General features: G+C 30.7%; 3 protein-coding genes across 3 annotated transcripts; 2 read left to right on the top strand and 1 right to left on the bottom strand.

Moving 5' to 3' along the window:
- Positions 1-6,230: 6,230 nt before the first annotated feature.
- LOC133812812 (cytochrome P450 81Q32-like) lies at positions 6,231-8,666 on the top strand. Its single transcript, XM_062246628.1, has 2 exons — positions 6,231-7,339; positions 7,907-8,666. Exons 1-2 carry the CDS (start codon positions 6,455-6,457, stop codon positions 8,537-8,539), a joined length of 1,518 nt encoding a protein of 505 aa, XP_062102612.1. The 5' UTR covers positions 6,231-6,454; the 3' UTR covers positions 8,540-8,666.
- A 1,388-nt stretch (positions 8,667-10,054) lies between these two features.
- Positions 10,055-12,391, top strand: LOC133812810 (cytochrome P450 81Q32-like). Its single transcript, XM_062246627.1, has 2 exons — positions 10,055-10,976; positions 11,641-12,391. Exons 1-2 carry the CDS (start codon positions 10,074-10,076, stop codon positions 12,268-12,270), a joined length of 1,533 nt encoding a protein of 510 aa, XP_062102611.1. The 5' UTR covers positions 10,055-10,073; the 3' UTR covers positions 12,271-12,391.
- A 1,583-nt stretch (positions 12,392-13,974) lies between these two features.
- On the bottom strand, positions 13,975-17,215 carry LOC133812809 (cytochrome P450 81Q32-like). The gene is made up of 2 exons (XM_062246626.1): positions 16,317-17,215; positions 13,975-14,737 (listed from the first exon to the last, which is right to left on the bottom strand). The coding sequence occupies exons 1-2, from the start codon at positions 17,190-17,192 to the stop codon at positions 14,111-14,113; spliced, it is 1,503 nt and encodes a 500-aa protein (XP_062102610.1). The 5' UTR covers positions 17,193-17,215; the 3' UTR covers positions 13,975-14,110.
- Between the last annotated feature and the right edge of the window lie 4,448 nt (positions 17,216-21,663).

Here is a 21,663-nt window from a genome sequence, read left to right as displayed (position 1 = left end):
AAACCCAGTTCGCTATGGTTTAGATGGTGAAACCAATATGGTTGTTGGTGACACTAGTGATGATGATCCATTGTCTTTCAAACAGGCAATGGCTAGCCCTGAAAAGGAACTATGGCTCGAAGTTATGAAACAGTAAATGGATTCTATGTACTCAAATTCCATCTGGGATCTTGTGGAAGCACCTAGTGACTTTAGGGCCATTGGGTGCAAGTGGATCTACAAGAAGAAACGAGGTGTTGATGGAAATATCGAGACTTATAAAGCTCGATTAGTGGCAAAGGGTTATACCCAAAGAGAAGGCGTGGACTATGAGGAAACTTTTAGTCCGGTAGCCATGCTCAAATCCATTCGCATCCTCCTATCCATAGCAGCCTCTCTCGACTATGAGATTTGGAAAATGGACGTCAAGACAGCTTTTCTTAATGGAAAGCTTGATGAGGTCATTTATATGGATCAGCTAGAAGGATTTAAAGTATTTGGATAAGAAGGAAAAGTTTGTAAGTTAAATATGTCCATCTATGGACTTAAGCAAGCTTCTCGTTCCTGGAATCTTAGGTTTGATGAAATAATCAAAACCTATGGCTTTGACCAAAATATTGATGAGCCCTGTGTTTACCAACTGAAGGCAAATTAAATAGTGGTATTCCTGGTTCTTTATGTAGATGATATCTTACTCATTGGGAACAATGTTAAGAAATTATCAGATGTGAAGAATTGGCTGAGTACTCAATTCCAGATGAAGGATTTGGGTGAAGCAAGTTATGTTCTAGGTATCCAGATCATCAGGGATAGAAAGAACAAACTTTTAGATCTATCTCAAGCAGCTTACATTGATAAAGTGCTTGAACGTTTCTCAATGACAAATTCCAAGAAAGGGCGTCTACCGTCCCGTCATGGAATTCATTTTTCAAAGAAGCAGTCTCCCCAGACTTCTGAAGAGGAAGATGCAATGAGAAAAGTTCCTTACGCATCTGCAGTTAGAAGTCTGATGTATGCCATGTTGTGTACTAGACCAGATATCTGCTATGCAGTGGGAGTAGTGAGTAGGTATTAGTCAAACCTAGGACCGGAACATTGGATAGCAGTTAAGCATATCCTGAAGTATTTGAGACGGAGTAGGGATTATATGTTAGTCTACAAGGGTGGTGTTCTGAACCCTGTAGGCTACACCGATTCAGATTTTCAGACTGATGTCGATGACAGAAAGTCTACTTCTGGAATGGTGTTTACTCTTGGGGGTGGAGCTGTGATTTGGAGAAGCGTAAAGCAGTCTGCAATCTCAGATTCTACCATGGAGGCTGAGTACATAGCCGTGTCAGAAGCAGCTAAGGAAATAGTCTGGCTAAAGAAGTTCTATTCGGATCTTGGTGTTATTCCAGAAATGGATAAACCGCTTGTGTTGTTTTGTGACAATACAGGAGCGATAACCAACTCAAAAGAACCTCGAAGTCACAAGAGGAGTAAGCATATAGAAAGGAAGTATCACATTATTCGAGAATATGTGGCCAGGGGAGATGTGAAGGTTATGAAGATTGCAACTGAAGACAATCTTGCGGATCCATTTACAAAGACACTACCAGAAGCTACATTTGATAAGCATTTCAAGGATATGGGATTAGTAGAATTAAGGCATTAGTTTCAATTAGTGAAAGTGGGAGTTTGTTGGGGGTTTTATGCCCTAATTAAAACCCAAATTCTTTGTAATCTCATTTTATTATCAATAAAAGAATAGAAATCATTTTTTGACTTGGTCAATCACTTTGCTCGCATGTTTTATTTTCATGATTATTTGTTTAATATAAACTTCTATTAAATCCCGAGCATATAGCTAATCTTATTTATAGTGACGTAATCACAGTGGAATATAAATATGATTATATGTTCAAAATAAGTTAGTCCTAAGATTAGTCAGTGCACCGGATTTACACTGACTTGCCAATCTACGATATGATCTACTTACACATTACAGTGTTATGTTCTTTCCAGAACATTAGCAAAGTAGATAAGATCGGATGTATTTATTACATCGGACAGGATCGATATTGACAATTGATAAGATAAGTAAACATACTGTTATTATCTATTCTAGTCATATCATATAGTTGACCATAGGTCAATTCAATCTCAATTCTGAGTGGTTAGTATTCTAACTGATTGTATTATTTGAGTTCTTTGACTTGTTCGTTACCAGCTTACCCTACGGACTAGCCCATACTTACATCTTGGGAACTCGGTAGTATAATTGAGTGGGAGTGTTAATCATAGATATGAACATCTATAGCTTCTGATGAAGAAGTGAAACGATGGTTTCCTTTTAGTTTGGTTCAAGGTGTTAAATGATAGAGATCTCATTTCAATAATTAAATTAGTTTACTGAAATATCATTTACAAGGAACTAAGTGTTTTAAGGATAAAATACAATGAGGAATAAAACGGTATTTTAGTCTTATCTCAATGTAGACCGTCTATAGAGGATTGAGTGACAATTATGGTTGTAACAATGGATAATTAATAGCGTATCTATATTTGTTATAGAGCGTTCTATGAATTCAAGAGTGCAATTCCAAGTCTATAGTGGAGTCACGAGGAATTAATAAGTTAGTAAATTTATTTGTTAGATTTATGATAACTTATTGGAGCTTGATTTCATAGGCCCATGGTCCCCATTGTACCATGGATAAAATCATCTAGATAGTCTCAATTAATTGATTTAATCATCAATTAGAATTATCAAAGTTGACCAGGTCAATTTTGGATAGTTTCACAGAGTTGTGTAATTTTGAGAAGAAAAGAGAAATTGTGGCAGATTTATTAATTAAGATAAATTGGTGTCTAAATTAATAAATAAGTTTAAATCAATGTTCAAATTATAAATAATTAATTTGATAAAGGATTTAAATAATTATTTAATTAATTAAATAAATAGAAAATAATACAGGCTTTGATTTTAAGTCCAATGGGCTTATAATCAAATGGGAAATTTTACGGGCCTATAGCCCATGATAATTTCGACCTAGGGCTTCAAAATGGCTATTATTTTATTAATTTTTTAAATTAAATTAAATGGCCTAATTGAGTCTATAAAAGGAGTGCTTATAGATAAGTCAAAACATAAGTTTGTAAGTTACAAGTCAGATTTTCTGATAATTTTAGATTCTCTCTAAACACAAGTTATTTTCTAAGCCTCTTTGTTATTTTCTCTTCTTCTCTCTATATCTATCTCATGTGTTGAGAATTTCCCACACTAGTCTAGGTGGTTCTAAGGATACATTGGAAGATTGTGAAGAAAATTGAAGATCGTTAAGTTTCTTGATAATATCCTGCGACAGAAAGGATACAAGAGTTAGAGAAACTGAAGGAAGGACTCTTAATTCCGCTGCGTATATTGTAAGTATTATATTATTTGTTTATCTTTGAATTCAATTTTAGAAACATGTTTTAGGCTATCTCGTATTAATTTGTTTAATATTAGATATACATGAAAATAAATAAAGTTCCTGTATAAGCTAATCCAACACATATGTACTCTGTGTTGTAGGTAAAGGTATATGCGTAGTTAATGAGACGATGAGTTGGAGCCGGCTCGGTTAGATGTGTGCATGTCATGATTGGTTGACCTGAGGGTCATGGGGTTGCTACTTATGTATTAATATTATAAAGGTTTTTAACCTTTGGTTTATGTTGTGTCTTAAACGTGTATTTTTACTTACGTCGCGCATGTAAAATATGATTTATTTTATATATTGAGATCTTGAGTTGCATGTGTTTGTAAAAGGTGTAAAAGCTCAAAAGAGAAGTGAGAAATGTGGCAAATCTGCAAAAAGGAGGAAAGAAATTGAGTTGGAGAGCCAAGCCCAACTTTTTGTTATGTGCTTCTAATCATTTTCATAAGATCATGATGAAGTAACTTGTAACTAGATATTATTTATGTTGTATGTTGATTTTCCTTGTAATGCAACAAAGTTTATGGATTTTTCTTCTTCATATATGTTTTTCATATTTAATATCTTATATTTTAGATTGTTAGATAATATTACACTTTGTTCTTCATTTTGCAAAACATAACATTCTTTGTGTAAGATGTGTCATTAAATTCTACACATTCAATGCTAAGAACAAAAATATTATGTGTTTTGCCTTATAAATAATGTTATTTGATTTTTTTTGTTTCATTAGGTTGATTCACATTAAATAGTTTGAAATTATATTTTTTTTTAAGTGAAGAAAAATCCTATATTTTATAAAGAATTTGTGCTTAAATTATAAATCTATTTGGAAAATGATAGTTTGATTTATTTTAACTATCACTAAAACTTGGGAATCAATATACTAATAAATATTATTCAACTTACATTTTGTGGATTCTAGTATCTTAATAATCTTTCTTTTACAACTTATTTACAAATCATAATTGGTTTATTTTTCTTTTCATAAATTGCTTTATTTTCAATCTTTTATTTTAATTTATTGACATTAAATCTTATCAATCTTTGGAGCTAGGTTTGAATTTATTTAATTTTGGTTTAAAATAGTTTATTTTTTTATTTTAGACAACTCATTTGGGTTCGACATCCTTACTTATACGAACTTTATACTATATATACGATTCGTGTGCTTGCGATTTACATATTTAAAACATACCTATTTTGGGTCCATCAACCATGGCTAAATCTTTCTAGTGGAAAATCCATCGATATATCTTTATATATTATAAATGTGAGTTTAATGGAAATTGTTGGTTTTCAACATTTTTTTATTGTTTTCCAACACTATTAGTTAAAAGTCATCTAAATAAGGTAAATAAATAATATAATAATAAAGTCATCTAATCATATAAATAAATTGAAAATAAAAATAATAAATAATCTATAATAATTTATCATCACATATTTAAAATTTCTTATTAAAATATTTAAATTACTCTGTCACTTATATTTTCAAAACTATAACCGAAAAATATTTATGTGGTTTATTTTATTAATTATTTATTTTGTTATTTAATGTATTTTGTTTATCCAAACATATATATAATTATGACATAAGACATAAATATACATATTTATTATTTTATCGTTTAATTTTTTTAATGAGAAATTACTTATTTTAATTATTTTAGTCATCAAATAAATAAATTTATACATATATATGTCGTTTATGCACGTTGATTGCAACTAGTATATATATATATATATGTATATATCTATATAAATAAGAAAATTGGTAAGGTACATACAGCATAAATATATATATTTATTATTTTGTTGTTTAGTTTTTCTAAGGAGAAATTACTTACTTTAATTGTTTTAGTCATCAATTAAATAAATTTATACATATATATGTCGTTTATGCATGTTGATTGTAACTAGTATATATATGTGTGCGCGTGTATATATCTATATAAATTAGAGAATTGCTAAAAATATTACTAGTACTCAGTGGGTTATTGGTGCAATCCATAAGGTCCCATTTATTTGAATTTAAACCACTCATGTGTATTGTACACATTAATTAAGTTGCTAAATAACAACATCCGAAAAATTAATACATGTAACTAAGAAAATTCCGGGTAATTTGAAGACTTCATTGGGTGTTTTTCTTTGACTGGTCGAAATTTCTCATTTCTCTCCCATAATTTATGTCTATATACATCTTTATAGTTGAAAATTCAACGTTATATACATACATACATGCATATATCTATATATATCAATCTATATAGGTATATATAAATCCATAAGACTACTCACATTCTTGTGCCATGGCCACATCTTTATAGTTAAAAACTCGTCGACACATACATGTCTATATATACTTAAAAATTCTTGTGGTAAATTGAAGACTTCAATGAGTGTACGTTTTTTCTTTTACCTTTTTCTTGAGCTGTACGTGGACCATTCATGACCTTATACATCTTTATAGTTGAAAATTCATCCTAATATACATACATGCATATATCTAAAAGTATATATATGACAATTTTTTTTAACGAGCTTTACATTATTGGCTCTTAGTATTCTTGTTGATCTGTGAATAGTTTTCGGCAGAAATTTTTTTTATGACAGTATATATTGTAGCTATTTAGAGCATTCTGTAAATTTTTAGAAAATTCTGAATAATTTACAGTACCAAAAACTAGGTTCAAACATATTGTTTTTCACGCACATAAAAAAAATTAGTCACGCGTGTAACAACATATTTGAACTTAGTTTTCGGTACTGTAAACTATTCAGAATTTTCTAAAAAGTTGCAGGAGGCTCTAAATAGCTACAATATACACAGTCATACAAAAAAATCATGCTGAAAATTGTTTACGAATTGAGAATACTGAAAGCCCCACTAATAAAACTTAAAGTAAAACACCCATAAAAAAATTCCAATATATATAAATGGCCATAAGAAACTACCCATATTCATCACACGGAATAAAGATTAAAGAATAATACCACAACACACAATGGATCAACAACTCTTACTATACACATCTATATCCTTTATCATCATTCTCTTGGCTCACAAGGTCTTCTTCCAAACCAAAAAACGACACTACAAAAACCTACCACCATCACCACCCTCTTACCCCATAATCGGCCACCTCCATCTCCTCAAATCTCCACTCCACCGAACCTTGCACACACTCTCCTCCAAATACGGCGACGTTTTCTCACTCTGGCTAGGGTCTCGCCGCGTGGTCGTCGTCTCATCTCCTTCCGCCGTAGAGGAATGCTTCACTACAAACGACATCGTTTTCGCCAACCGCCCACGTCTCCTCTTGGGCAAGTACATGGCATACAACTACACCGACGTGGGCAATTCTCCTTACGGAGACCACTGGCGAAACCTCCGTCGAATCGGCGCCATAGAGATCTTCTCCTCTAAACGACTCAACCTCTTGGCCGGGATCCGAAGAGACGAGGTCGAACGACTACTCTGCAAACTCTCTCGCCGAGAAGAATCCGAGAAGGTGGAGCTCAAATCGGCGCTACAGCAGTTGACTTTCAACATCGTAATGAGAATGTTGGCCGGAAAACGGTACTACGACGATGATATGGCGAATGAAGAGGAAGCACGGAAGTTTAGGGATGTTGTGGAAGCTTCTTTCGAGATTGCCGAAGTTGGGAATCCGGGGGACTTTTTGCCGTTCCTGAATTGGATTCCGAATGGGTATGAGAAGAGGGTGAAAAGGGTTGCGAAGAGAATGGACTTGCTTTTACAGAATTTGATCGACGAGCATCGGAGTCACGAAGATAAGAATCGGGACACCATTATCGCACATTTACTTTCTTTGCAGGAGTCTCAGCCAGAATATTACACTGACGAAATTATCAAAGGCTTCGTATCGGTATGCTATTCTCCTTTACGTTATTATTTCTATATATATTTGAGTGTTGCTACTTTGCCGAGCACAAGTGAGATCTATCGATACTTTATATACTTTATAATATTTATTAAATTTAAATGTGTGGGATCTAATATTAGGTTGCACTAATAAAGCTATGACACTTACTTGTGTTGGCATCTCTCATTCATATACTTTATATACCCACATATTAATTCTTATATAAAAAAATAGGTTAATTTAAATTTGACATATAGAATTACTAAGAGGCACCACTATTGGTGCCCAACACAATAAATAGGTGACATACTGTTATTGATGCAATCCAATATCAAGTCCTATTTATTTGAATTTAATAAAAATTATGGAGTATCGCTAACTAATCATGAGGCGACACCTCATATGGTGTTGTGCAACTTAAGGTGTCAAATATCAACACTCTTTCACATATGACTTCCTCACATTCAAATAGATGTTTAATCTATTTTGCTTCGAGCATATTTATATCAAATCTAAGGGCATTAATTTTTGTTTTTATTTAGACACTCAAAACCTTATTTTATTTTGTAGGTAATAATTAGTGCTGGAACACATACAACATCGGCGACATTAGAATGGGCAATGTCCAATCTATTAAATCATCCTCATGTTATAGAAAAACTCAAAGTTGAGTTGGACTCTCAAATCGATCAACATAAATTGGTGGAAGAATCAGATCTCTCCAAACTCTCTTACCTCCAATGTGTCATTTCTGAGACCCTTCGATTGTACCCGGTAGCTCCACTCCTTGTACCTCACTACTCCTCTAACGATTGCACCATCAATGGATGTGATGTGCCACGTGACACTATTTTATTGGTTAATGCATGGGCCATACATAGAGATCCTAAACTGTGGGAAGATGCCGAGAGTTTCAAGCCTGAAAGGTTTAAGAACATCAAAGGTGACATCGAAGGATTTAAGCTAATGCCATTTGGGCTTGGAAGACGAGCTTGTCCTGGAAATGGCTTAGCTCAACGTGTGATGGGCTTGACTTTGGGGTCTTTGATTCAATGCTTCGATTGGGAGAGAGTTGGCAATGAAATAATTGATATGGTTGAAGGTACAGGGGCCAGTATGTCTAAAGTCGTGTCATTGGAGGCTATGTGTAAACCTTGTCCTATCATGAAAAAGCTTCTCCCACATTTTATTAATGGTATTTAAATTTGTTCAAGGTTTTTGATATGTTCTGAGCTTGTAAGTTAGGTATTGTCATTGTACAATAAAATTTGCTAATTAGACTATTAAATGTTTGCATTAATAATAAAAGCTGCATATTTAGTTGTGTCAATATTACATATTGGAAAAAATTTAGGCTACTAATAGGTATTTTTAGTATATGAATAAGTTGTAATTCTATTTTTTTTACATGAATGTATATAATGTACTTATATGAGACCTTTTGCAAATTTTCAGGAAATTATGAATAATTTATAATGTCGAAATTAAGATTTAAATAGTCTATTGTACATGTGCATACATATTGAAACAAGTACGCGTGCTAAAAACTGTTTGAATATATATTTCGGCATCTTAAATCACTACTATAATTATAGGATTTTTCTGCATTTTTTTTTCAACATTAATTAAAAAGCGCAGAGGAAACGTTTGAAGAATTCTTAGGCACTATGTTATTGAAGTTTTTTTTTTTTTAAAAATGCAAAGTAAAATAGAAAACGTCAGGAGTGAAAACTTTTTCTCTGCGATTTAAAAAGTTGCACTATTTTTATATGCGGTTTTTTAAAAAGAAAACTACAGAGAAAAATAAAAAAAAAAGTATTTTCTTTAAATAGATATCAAAAAAATACTCAAGTTAAAAAAACACTCAATACGGACACCCAAACATAAAATTATAATTGTTGAAAGTTTTAAAAAATTATAAGACTTTTGTCCGCCATTTTTTTTAAGAAAATTGTGGTCTCTAACAAAAATTGAAGAGAAAATGACTTTTTGGTACAATATGTATTTTTTATGTGACTATTTTAATCAAAGATTAGAATTCGTTGGCAGTTGGGACTATAGACCAATAATCATTCAAAACTATGATATTTTTATTTCTTTTGAGAAGATTACAAATTCAATATAAAAATAAATAAAATAAACATATTGATGGACCACACTGAAAAAATTACTAACAATTAATAACGACGCCACCATACAATAAAAAGTTGACTAATATGAGTTGTCAGAAAATGATTAGACCAAAAAAGTTTTTTTTTTTTTTTTACTTTCTTAAATTAATGAGTGATTCATATTAATGAGACTATCTCCAATTCTGAAAGATACACATTAATGAGATTATCTTCAATCCACAACATCACCGACGCCAAAATTAAATAATCTTAGCACTTTCTTAAATTAATGAATAATATACATTAATAAATAAAATAAATGAGTTTTATTAATTATTTAAATAATAATAAAATATAAAAAATTGAATAAATACATACGAAAGAGACTGTAAATGAGATAACATTACAAAATTTGTTAAACAAATCCTTTTATATTAATTTCTTTGGTGAGAAATAGTCATATATATATACAATAAATATATTATATATCATAATTCTTAATTTTAACAATGTATTAAGATAATATTCTAAATATTTAACCCAATATACTTTTAAAACTAACTAAACAAATAGTATTAGCTATATAAATAAGTATACTAGCTACATTGATCATTGAACTACACAAAATGAATGAACTAGAAGTCTTTCTATACACATCTCTATCCTTTATCTTCATCTTCTTAGCTTACAAGCTCTTATTCCAAACCAAAAAACGACACTACAAAAACCTACCACCATCGCCACCTTCTTACCCCATAATCGGCCACCTCCATCTCCTCAAACCTCCAGTCCACCGAGCTTTGCTCAGGCTCTCCTCCAAATACGGCGACGTTTACACTCTCTGGTTCGGAACGCGCCGCGTGATTATCGTATCATCCCCATCAGCTGTAGAAGAATGCTTCACCAAAAACGACATCGTTTTGGCCAACCGCCCACTTCTCATCATGGGCAAGCACGTTGGCTACAACTACACCAACATCGTCAACTCCCCTTACGGCGACCACTGGCGGAACCTCCGCCGAATCGCCACCGTCGAGATCTTGTCCTCCGCCCGTCTCAACCTCTTCCTTGGCATCCGTAAAGACGAAATCAAGCGGCTGCTCCGCAAAATCTCGCGAAGCTGCGGCTCCCCTGGAGGAGAGTTCGGAAGAGTGGAGCTGAGGTCAAAGCTAACGGAGCTGACTTTCAACATCATAATGAGAATGATGGCCGGAAAACGGTACTACGGCGATGACGTCACGGATGAGGAGGAGGCTCGGAAGTTTCTGGAGAATATGAGGGAGGTTTTTGACAACGCCGGAGCTGAAAATCCGGCCGATTTCTTGCCGTTATTGAATTGGATTCCGTGGGGATATGAGAAGAGGGTGGAGAGGCTTGCGAAGAAGACAGACTCGTTCTTGCAGGGTTTGATCGAAGAGCATCGGAATCACAAAGATGAGAATCGGAACACCATGATCGACCATTTACTGTCTTTGCAGGAATCTCAACCGGAATATTACACGGATCAAATTATCAAAGGCTTCGTAGTGGTAATTATTTATTATTTGTTTTATTATTATTATAAAAAAATTATTATTATTAAATTACTTCAATAATTTATTAAGTATCAAAATATTACAAACCAATCATAAAATATTATAAAAATCATAAAATATCATCTAGTTGATGTTGACACCACCAAATAACAACAATAAAAATACTAAAAATTATATGATAAAAGTGAGAATGTCCCTGTATAATCAATGACTTAGTAGAAAAGTTCAAGCCTAGTAAAGTAGGTAGTGCACATTCGCACGTAATTTGAAAAGAAGCACATGGAAAATTTATGATTGTATCGATATATATTCATTTTTGTTTTTTTGTTATACAGTCCATCATGACATAGTGACATTTAGTTATACATATCACTTGTTAATTAATTCTTTTGGATTTTGTATGGGATTCAAATGGATTTTGTTATAGCAATCAAATTTAGTGTGTTTTAATTAGTATATATGCGACTAATTATCATAAGACAAATCAATATCATGTTTTTTTTCCCACACAATAATAAATACATTCATGAAGTGTCTTATTTTAATTGCCAACAGTTAATTAAGATATAGGAATTGAATATTTTGTATACTTCTATATAATTTTATTTTCTTTATATTATTAATTTTTCAACACTAATAATAAACTTGTTTTGTTTAGATATTACTACTTGCAGGAATGGATACATCTGCTGTGACATTGGAATGGACAATGTCCAATCTACTAAATCATCCTCACGTTTTACAAAAACTTAGAACTGAGCTCGATTCTCAAATTGGTCAACAACAATGGGTGGATGAATCGGATCTCTCTAAACTATCTTACCTTGAAAATGTTATTTCTGAAACTTTACGATTGTACCCAGCAGCTCCGCTCCTTATACCACACTATTCCTCTAATGACTGCACTATTAGTGGATTCGATGTACCACGTGACACAATGGTAATTGTAAATGCATGGGCCATACACAGAGACCCTAAGTTATGGGAAGACGCAGAGAGTTTCAAACCTGAGAGGTTTGAGAGTAGTCATGAGAGTGAAGGATATAAGTTAATGCCATTTGGACTTGGGAGACGAGCTTGTCCTGGTATTGGCCTGGCTCAACGTGTAGTAGGTTTAACACTGGGGTCATTGATTCAGTGCTTTGAGTGGGAGAGGATTAGTAAGGAGAAAGTTGACATGGTTGAAGGTAAAGGACTCACTATGCCTAAACTTGTGCCATTAGAGGCTTTGTGTAAAGCTCGCCCCATCATGAATGTCATCCTCTCAGAATCCATGGAAGAAATTTAACATTTGTTGATGGCTAAATACTTTCATTATATAGGGTTCTTTTCATAGACTAATACAATATATATTTAGTATAATAATTATATATATATTCTACAAGAGTAATAAAATGTAACTTAATCTCTTTTACTCTTATTTTCAATTTCTTGGCTATGAATATATCACCGTTGTAAAATTTCACAGATAATCATGTATTAATATATATAAAAAAGAAAAGTAATTTAAGGCAAAAATATTCTAAATTCTACACTTTGTAGCATGTAAATACGTAATTTTTTGTTTTTTTAGGGCTAAAATACATTAAGTCAATATTTATTTGTTGTCTACCTGGTCGTTAAATCCTAAGTAATCGCCTACATGGAAGCATAAGACTAGTCTAGATCATTTATTTCAAAATTTATCTAAATCTTAAATAATCAAATAAAAATTATTTAAAATTCATATAAGGTTTCGCTTAAAATTATTTAAATTCTAAAAAATTAGAAAACTTTATCAAGAAAAGAACAAAAATAAATCTCAATCGATTTTTGGGTATCATCTTCATCGACTTGGTATGGATCATCATCCAATCCGAAGAAGAAGGCATGCGTTGAGGTGGCGGGCAGGATGATAGCACATACAAACATAAGATTTTAAGGAGAAACAGAGTAATTTATTATAATTATCTTTGATTTAAAGAAGTTACTGAGTAATATTAATATTTTAACTATTTATTAGTATCATCAATTTTTTAATAATTTAGCACTATTTTTTATATGGAAAAAAGAAGGTAAATAATTAATTTCAAGATAGCATAATTTGTATAGAAATTATATATAAAATATACATATATATATATATAAATGTATAGATGTTATGGAAAATTATCAATTTGACTTCCTTGATTTAAGTTCATTTCGAAGTTTAACCTTCAGCTTTTGAAGAAACTAAAAAATAACAAAAAAAGTATTAAAAGCTTACTCCTTCTATCTGCTTTAGTCCAAAAAAACAAAAACAAAAATCAAAATACAAAAATATTTTTACTTAAAATACATTAATAGATTTTTTATATAAATAATCTATAAAGTTTATTAATAATATCTAAATCCAAAATTAAATATATTTATTTTTGCTTTAGTTTTAGTTTGGAATTTTATTTATTAATTTTATTAATCAAGTTTATAAATTGTTTTTTTTTAAATATTATAAAATATATTAATGAACACAAAAAAATGACACATATATATTAAATTTTAGGTTTTGTTAAATATTTATAAATTATATTTACAAAAGAAATATATATATATATATATGAATATATTTTAAGTGAGCATTGCAGTTTTGTTTTACATAAAATACTAAATTTTGTTAAAAATTTACGTTTTTACGGTCAAATTTTTTTCTTTTTAATTTTACTTTTTTAAGAAATTTTTTACATTTGTATGATTTTGTCTTTTTTCATTTTTTGTGTTGTTTTCACATTGTTTTTAGTTTTTTTATTGATGTTTAGTTGTTATGATATATATTTATATTATTTTTGTTATTTTTTGTTGATCTTTGTTTTCAAGTTGTTTTTTAGTAGTTTTTCCTAAAAACTGTATTTTCGTAATTATGAAATTTTAAATAGCGTATTTTTTAAAATTTGAATGCGTATTTTTGAAGAAGAAAAATAAAAATCGTAAAAAAACAAAAAAAAAGAGTGCATATGCATGGCTAAGAAAATAAGCGTAAGAGCAGAAAAACTAAGTTATTACATTACTTATGAAAAATTTATAAATTTAATTATTCTATTAAAAATGCATATATATTGGTCTTAGAAAAGTATGTTACCTAGGCAAAGTATTAAATTAGTCTTTAACAAATTTTAAATTCCATCAAAGGGTTTCGAGAGGACATTCATGATGGGACGTGCTTTACATAAGGCCTCCAATCCCACAACTTTAGGCATAGTAAGTCCTGTACCTTCTGTCATGTCAACTTTTTTCTTGCTAACCCTCTCCCACTCAAAGCATTGGATCAATGACCCCAATGTTAAACCCACTACACGTTGGGCCAATCCAATACCTGGACAAGCCCGTCTTCCAATTCCAAATGGCATTAACTTATACCCTTCACTCTCACCATTATTCTCAAACCTCTCGGGCTTGAAACTCTCTGCGTCATCCCATAACTTAGGATCTCTGTGTATGGCCCATGCATTCACTAATATTATTGTATCACGTGGCACATCAAATTCACCAATGGTGCAATCATTGGAGGAATAGTGAGGCACAAGGAGTGGGGCTGCTGGATACAATCGTAAGGTTTCAGAAATGACATTTTGAAGGTAAGGCAGTTTGGAGAGGTCAGATTCGTCCACTAACCGTTGTTGACCAACTTGAGTGTCTAGCTCATCTTTGACTTTTTGCAAGACGTGAGGATGGTTGAGCAAATTGGACATTGCCCATTCTAGGGTCACAGCTGATGTATCAGTTCCGGCCAATAGTAATATCTATATATATATATATAAATAAGTTTATCGTTAGTAAGGAATTAATAGTAAAAAGAAGATAAAAATGTGTTCACCAAGGATTTAATTTTTTTTTAGTTGGGTGTCTAATCATTTAAAATAAAATAAGATACCTTATTGATATATTTATTTTACACAAACACTATTTTAATGATGAGTTACTTGTGCCTAGTTTAAGTGGTTGGGTGTGAGTGGTAGGAGTTAAAATCTTAATATATATATATATATAGATATATAAAGAAAATATTGGGTGATGATATTAATTTACACCCAAAAATAAAAATAATTAAATTATTTTATTAATTGAGTCCTCACATTTTTATCTTTTTCACTTGCTTTTATTTTTTGATATAATTTTTTTTTGTCTCCATATCTTTATAAATTCCTTCTTTTTATATTAGTGTTTGAAAATAATTACTATACATTGTTTCTAACTAACTATTGGATGATAATGTATAAATAGAATTAAAAAATTCATTACAATAATAAATTCTAAATTATTTATTTACTCCATTTAAAAAAAATATTTAGTCATTTTGTTCCTATTTTTTCTTTTCACTCTTTCAATAAATCAAAACTTTTTTTTAAATAATACCCTTTGATTTTTTAACAAATAAAAATATAAAGAAAATACAATTTATTTAATTTTATCATTTTGGTTTTATATTCTCATTTTTTTATTTTTAAAAAATATATGTAAAGTCATATTAATATAAAAATTTCAAATGAATTATAAAAATAAATGTGTATTTAAATTTATTATATTAAACACTATATTATTATATTTTTAAAATAGTATATATTCTCTCCATAAAATACTTTTTTTTTTTAAAATACTTATCATAAAAACTTATTAAGTATAGGTAGTGAGTTAAAAACCGAATAATTTTCCATATATAATTTTTTTAATTTTACATAGTTTTGTTATATCTTTTCTTTTTTAGTTTTTTTATGTCTAAGGATTTAAAATATTATTATTTATGTGTTTTTTTTAATAAAAAGTAGTAGAAATAGTATCTCAACAAAATATTGGATGCCGATTATTTATATATGCACATATATATTTATAATTATTGAATAATCTTCCATCCAATTATTAATCATTATCATGTGCCTGACATCTTTGAAAAAGATATCCTAACAGGATCTTTACAAGTTGCTGGGTCCCATAATTAATAACAAGAATTTGTCTAATAAATATTTGTATAGAAACATATAACCCATAATTAATAATAAGATTTTGTCTAATAAATATTTGTACAGAAACATATAAAAAATAAAAATTGCTGAGGAGTATTGTTGTGTAAAATGAAGAATTATATTATTAATGTATTTTAATATCGAGTTATATATATTAAAATTTAATAATTATAATAAAGTATCACTTAAAAAAAATAATAATAATTTAACTAATTTTTTATATTTTAAAATGTCAAATACCAACACTAAAATAGAATTTTAAAACCATATTATTATTATTATTATTATTATTAAAACCAATAGAATTTTATCAAAAATAAAAAAGTATAAAAAGTAACCAGGGAAAATAGAAAATAATTACCAGTACGAAGCCTTTGATGATTTGGTCGGTGTAATATTCCGGTTGAGACTCCTGCAGAGAGAGTAAGTGGTCGATCATGGTGTTCCGATTCTCATCTTTGCTACTCCGAATCTCTTCGATCAATCCCTGCAAGAACGAGTCTGCCCTCTTCGCAAGCCTCTCCACCTTCTTCTCATAACCATTCGGAATCCAATTCAATATCGGCAAAAAATCAGCCGGATTCCCAGCTCCGCCCTTCTCGAAAACCTCTGTCATAATCTCCCTAAACTGCCGAGCCTCCTCCTCATCCGTGACGTCATCGCCGTAGTACCGTTTTCCGGCCATCATTCTCATTATGATGTTGAAAGTAAGATCCGGCAACATCGATTTCAGCTCCACTCTTGGCGAGATTTTGCGAAGGAGTCGCCTGATCTCGTCTTTACGGATGTCGAGGAAGAGGTTGAGACGGGTGGAGGAGAAGATCTCGACGGCCCCAATCCGGCGGAGGTTCCGCCAGTGGTCGCCGTAAGGGGAGGCGACGATGGTGGTGTAGTTGTAGCTCACGTGCTTGCCCATGATGAGAGGTGGGCGGTTGGCCAAAACGATGTCGTTTTTGGTGAAGCATTCCTCTACGGCAGCTGGGGATGACACAACGACCACGCGGCGGGTTCCGAACCAGAGGGAGTAAACGTCGCCGTATTTGGAGGAGAGACCATGCAGAGCTCGGTGGAGTGGTGGTTTGAGGAGATGGAGGTGGCCGATTATGGGGTAGGAGGGCGGTGATGGTGGTAGGTTTTTGTAGTGTCGTTTCTTGGTTTGGAAGAAGAGCTTGTAAGCCAAGAGGATGAAGATAAAGGAGAGAGATGCGTACAGCAATGGATCCTGAATCTGATCCATTTTGGGTCGTTTAATCGATGAAGAAGATGAAAGCATGTGGTGGTTGCTATATATATATATATATATTACTTTAAAAGTCTTTGGTTCACACAAATTAACCGTTTAAAATATATTTGGCTCTATATTTAATGCTGCAAATTAATAAAAATAAGTATATAATTAATTTAATATTTATTGATAATTTTAAAAAAATTATTAATTGTAAAAAAAAAAATATATAATTATTTATGAATTGTTAACTAATAAATGAAGATATTACTTACCAATATTTTGTAATATTTATTAAATTTTAATATTTTATAATATTTATTAAATTTTAATATATGAGACTCAAAATTAAATTATACTATTAATAATATCTCACTTTTTTATAATATTAGACAAAATAATACTCTTAGCAATTCTCATAAATTAATAATATAGTAAATAAAAAAAGTGTCATTTAATTTGACATAACTTTTAAGCTTATTTGAAACAACAAAAATATGCTAAATTTATCAATGTATTATCTTTTCGGAAATAAATAAAATTAGATCCATCCACACATTATGTGACACGTGCATGAAACGTGCTGCATATATAATATATATATATATATATATATATATATATGTATATATATGTATTATCTTCGCCTTTCATCACAAGGAAGTCTAATTATTCTTTTCATTCCATATAGTTTCATATAATTTATATTTATATAAATAAAAATTTATATGTTTTTTGTAGTGTAGACCTGTCTATGTATTTTCACTTTATTTATGTGGTGGAGCCTTGTTTGTCAAGTTCTTTGTGGAATGATAATGGAGAACTTTATTTGTCAAAATAATAATAATAAATAAATGGAGCACTCTAGATATTAAGTATACGACTTCTCTTCCATCAATTTTAGTCTTTATTTGACTAAAGCATGAACGAAAAATTTACTTTTATTTTTGTTTGTTTGTTTAAGCCACACTTATATATAAGGATCGATTTTAACGCATTTTTTTTAATATAATATTGGTGTTTTTTTAGTCTATTTTGAATTTGTAAATTATTTATAATTTTTTAAAAATTTATATAATATTTTAAATAATTATAATGTACAATATCATATAAAAAAAAATTATATCTATCTAGATACCAAAATTAAAAAAACTACATTAATATTGCAAGAAAAACGATACATATAATTATTCATCATATATATATATATATATATGCATAAAAAAATTTGTTGGGTATTGATTGACATATTATTCATATTATTTGGTTATTTATATACAGGACAATGACATATTTATTTCACAATATAAAAAAAATAAAAATGAAAATTTATGTTATGATACTGTGAATTATTTTAAATTTTTAAAAAAAAATTCGAATATATTAAATGACTATAATATACTAGGTACTTAAATACACAAATAGTTGGCAACCCCTATTTATATATATATATATAGGATAATGACATATTAATTTCACAACAAAATTAAAAAGAAATAAAAGACTATATTTGAAGTGAAAAATTATGTCACTTTACATAATTAATATAATTAATGACTAGGATCCCCCTATCTACACAATGAGAATTACATAATATTATGCATTGTCTATTTTGCCACTTCTCGAAGACATGTCCACACTTTCCACTTTTGTCGCTTACACTTTTATTATATCAAAAATTTTGAAAAAGAAATGTGATTGTGAATATTCCTTATTAATTGTTTTATATTATCTTTTTCTTGAAACAAAATCCTTCTGAAATATTTATTTACATGAGCTTCTTTCAAATTCCTCAAGCCATCGTCAGCAAGTGCGTGTATATATATATATATATGTTATGACACTTTTGCACTCTCTTGCTTAATACATTAAATAATTTCAATATTTTAACTTTTTTCATATTTCTTAAGATATATATTAATAAATATCAGGGTATGTATTGTGCAAAAATTACTAATTAGACATTCTGCTATGATACAAAATAAATAGGATTCTGTATTTTTTAAAATAGAACAAAATTTTATTTTAAATATGACCAAAATGACATTATATTTTACTAATTAATGAAATATAAAATATTTTTAAATAAAAGATAATCAAAAAAATATTTTAAACAATAAAAAATAACATAATTAAATAATAATGAAACATAGATTTGCAAACCCTGTATCTTCTTCTTATAACAAACTAATTCTAAATTAGATAAAATTAAAAACTAACACTAAAATTTAAATTTGTCTTCTCTTTTTCTTCTTCACCTATTTCTTTTGTAGGTGCTCCAGAACAGCATCGCGATATCTGAAACCGATATGAGAAGGGCTTGGGACGACAGAAAAGTTGGCTCTTCTTCTTCTTCTTTTTCTACTTCTTTTGCTGGTGCTTTGCATCGGCGTTGCGAGAGTTGAAGCGGATCTGAAAAGTGCTTGGGACCAGGAAGGGTTCTTTCAAGCTCGATGACGATCTACACTGAGCTGAGGTTCGATCTACACCATGTTATGATTGGTTAAATACAAATGATAAGTGTTAAAATACAAACAACGTGTAAACACTTAGTAAAATTCACATATTGAAGATATGAAATTTGAGCTTCAATTGTAGGCACTTATAAAATGTAATTTTGGGTCCAAAGTGGTGCATGAGAGTATTTAAGGGTTCCCAAAAAGTTTGGTAGCATTTAGAGCATTTTTAGGACATTTGGAAGTGTCCACAAACAGAGAGGATGGTGATACGTCGCCACCCAAGTGGCAAGGCATCACCTGATGTTTAAGGTTTCAAGAAACTCTAACAGGCGATGCATCGCCTACTGCAATACGTGAAATTACGTAAAATGCTTATAATGATGTATTTTTCAAGTCTAATCATATTGGTTAGACCTAATGACAGTGCCTACTCTATATAAATGTCAAAATAGTGTTTGGGAAGACTTGTTTACTCTCTCGAATCTCTCTCTAGCTCCAAGAATCTCTAGTTTTTTTATCCAAGAACTCTCAAAGAAAGTGGTTGACTTTGAGAATCTCAATCCCCATTTCCTCAAGAGAAGGCCTCAAGCATCCATGGTGGCTAGGAAATAGAGTATTAGGCCAATGTTTTGCAACGTGTATAAGCCTTGGTTTTGTGTTTTTTATTTGCTCAAAGGATTTGCTCAAAGTGGTGGTTTTGCCAAGAGTTTTTGAAGCTTCATCAAAGTTGAAGAACATCATTGATCTACTTGGGTTTGCGAGTTCTTTCTCAATATTTTTTTAAGTCTCTATCAATTCATTTTTTGTGTAGATTCTATTTTTTGAAGTAGTGTTATCTCACTCTCCCCCAACACAGCATGCAGCGACTTCGACCCAGATCTAGGCATAAGGCACGTTGGGTCGACAAAGACTTCAACCTTCAAGCACAGTGGTCGATGACAACCATTTCGAAGGTGAATCTAGGTCGAGGACCTTCGATGGTAGTTTTAGTTAGAATGGGGTTTGTAAATCTTTAATCAAAATCAGATTTAGGGTATTATTTTGTTTTATTTTGTAAAACACTTAGTCTGAATTGTCATTTAGCACAACAGAAGGTCCAACCGGTAACTTTTGCACAATAAAGAGACACAAAAATAATATTTACCCTATATTAAAATAAGATAATTTATGTTCAATGTTTCTCGAAGTCACTAGTCAAGAAAATTTACTTAAGTAATTCTTAATATACGGTTGGTAGCAGATGATGCCAGGATATTTCCTACACAAGTGGTCAAATTATCTTTTCTTGTTTTTTACATTTCTCTTAACAAAAGATGGAGTTGGTCGGTCTAAGTACTCTGACGTATTAATCAATTCATAACTTCCTTTGGAATATTTATTAATTTCTATCTTTAATCTGGTCAATTGTTTTGTAAAAGTCGTTACAATCGATTAAATAAAGGAGTAGATTTGTATAATATATTATAACTTGATACTATAATACTATAACAAAATTAGATGGATTGGAACCCACACAATACTATTTGTCAAATAGACTTTAAATAATAAGGTGTCAAGAAATTTTGACATGTAAAGAAATTTTTTACATATTGTTAAGAAATTTTCACAAAGTGTTGAGCGTATACGAAAGTTATTTTAGAAAAAATTATAAAAAATAGGGCCGGGCTTTTGAGCACGGTACGAAACCGGCACGAGTACGACACGGCACGAAAAAATATGGGCTTGGGCCAGGCACGGCACGAAAAAATATGGGCTCGGGCCAGGCACGGGCACGACACGGGCTTAGCACGGCACGGCACGACAAGCCCGAAAGCACGACATGTAAGCACGAATATAAAAAGCCCGAAAGCACGGCACACAAAAAGCCCGAATTAAACTCAAATAAATAAAAAAATTATTATTATATCATCATTTTTTTATAGTATGTAAAAATATCATACTATTTTTATAGATTTTATTTCTTAAACTTTTTCTTGGTAAAGTTTTTAATGAGGCAATGTTTATTTTATTTTTATTTTTAAATT

This window comes from Humulus lupulus, chromosome 1 (assembly GCF_963169125.1).
Source record: "Humulus lupulus chromosome 1, drHumLupu1.1, whole genome shotgun sequence".
NCBI classification, from domain to species: Eukaryota; Viridiplantae; Streptophyta; class Magnoliopsida; order Rosales; family Cannabaceae; genus Humulus; species Humulus lupulus.
The sequence above is the reverse complement of the archived record's forward strand: the minus strand, read 5'-3'. Positions and strand labels throughout refer to the sequence as shown.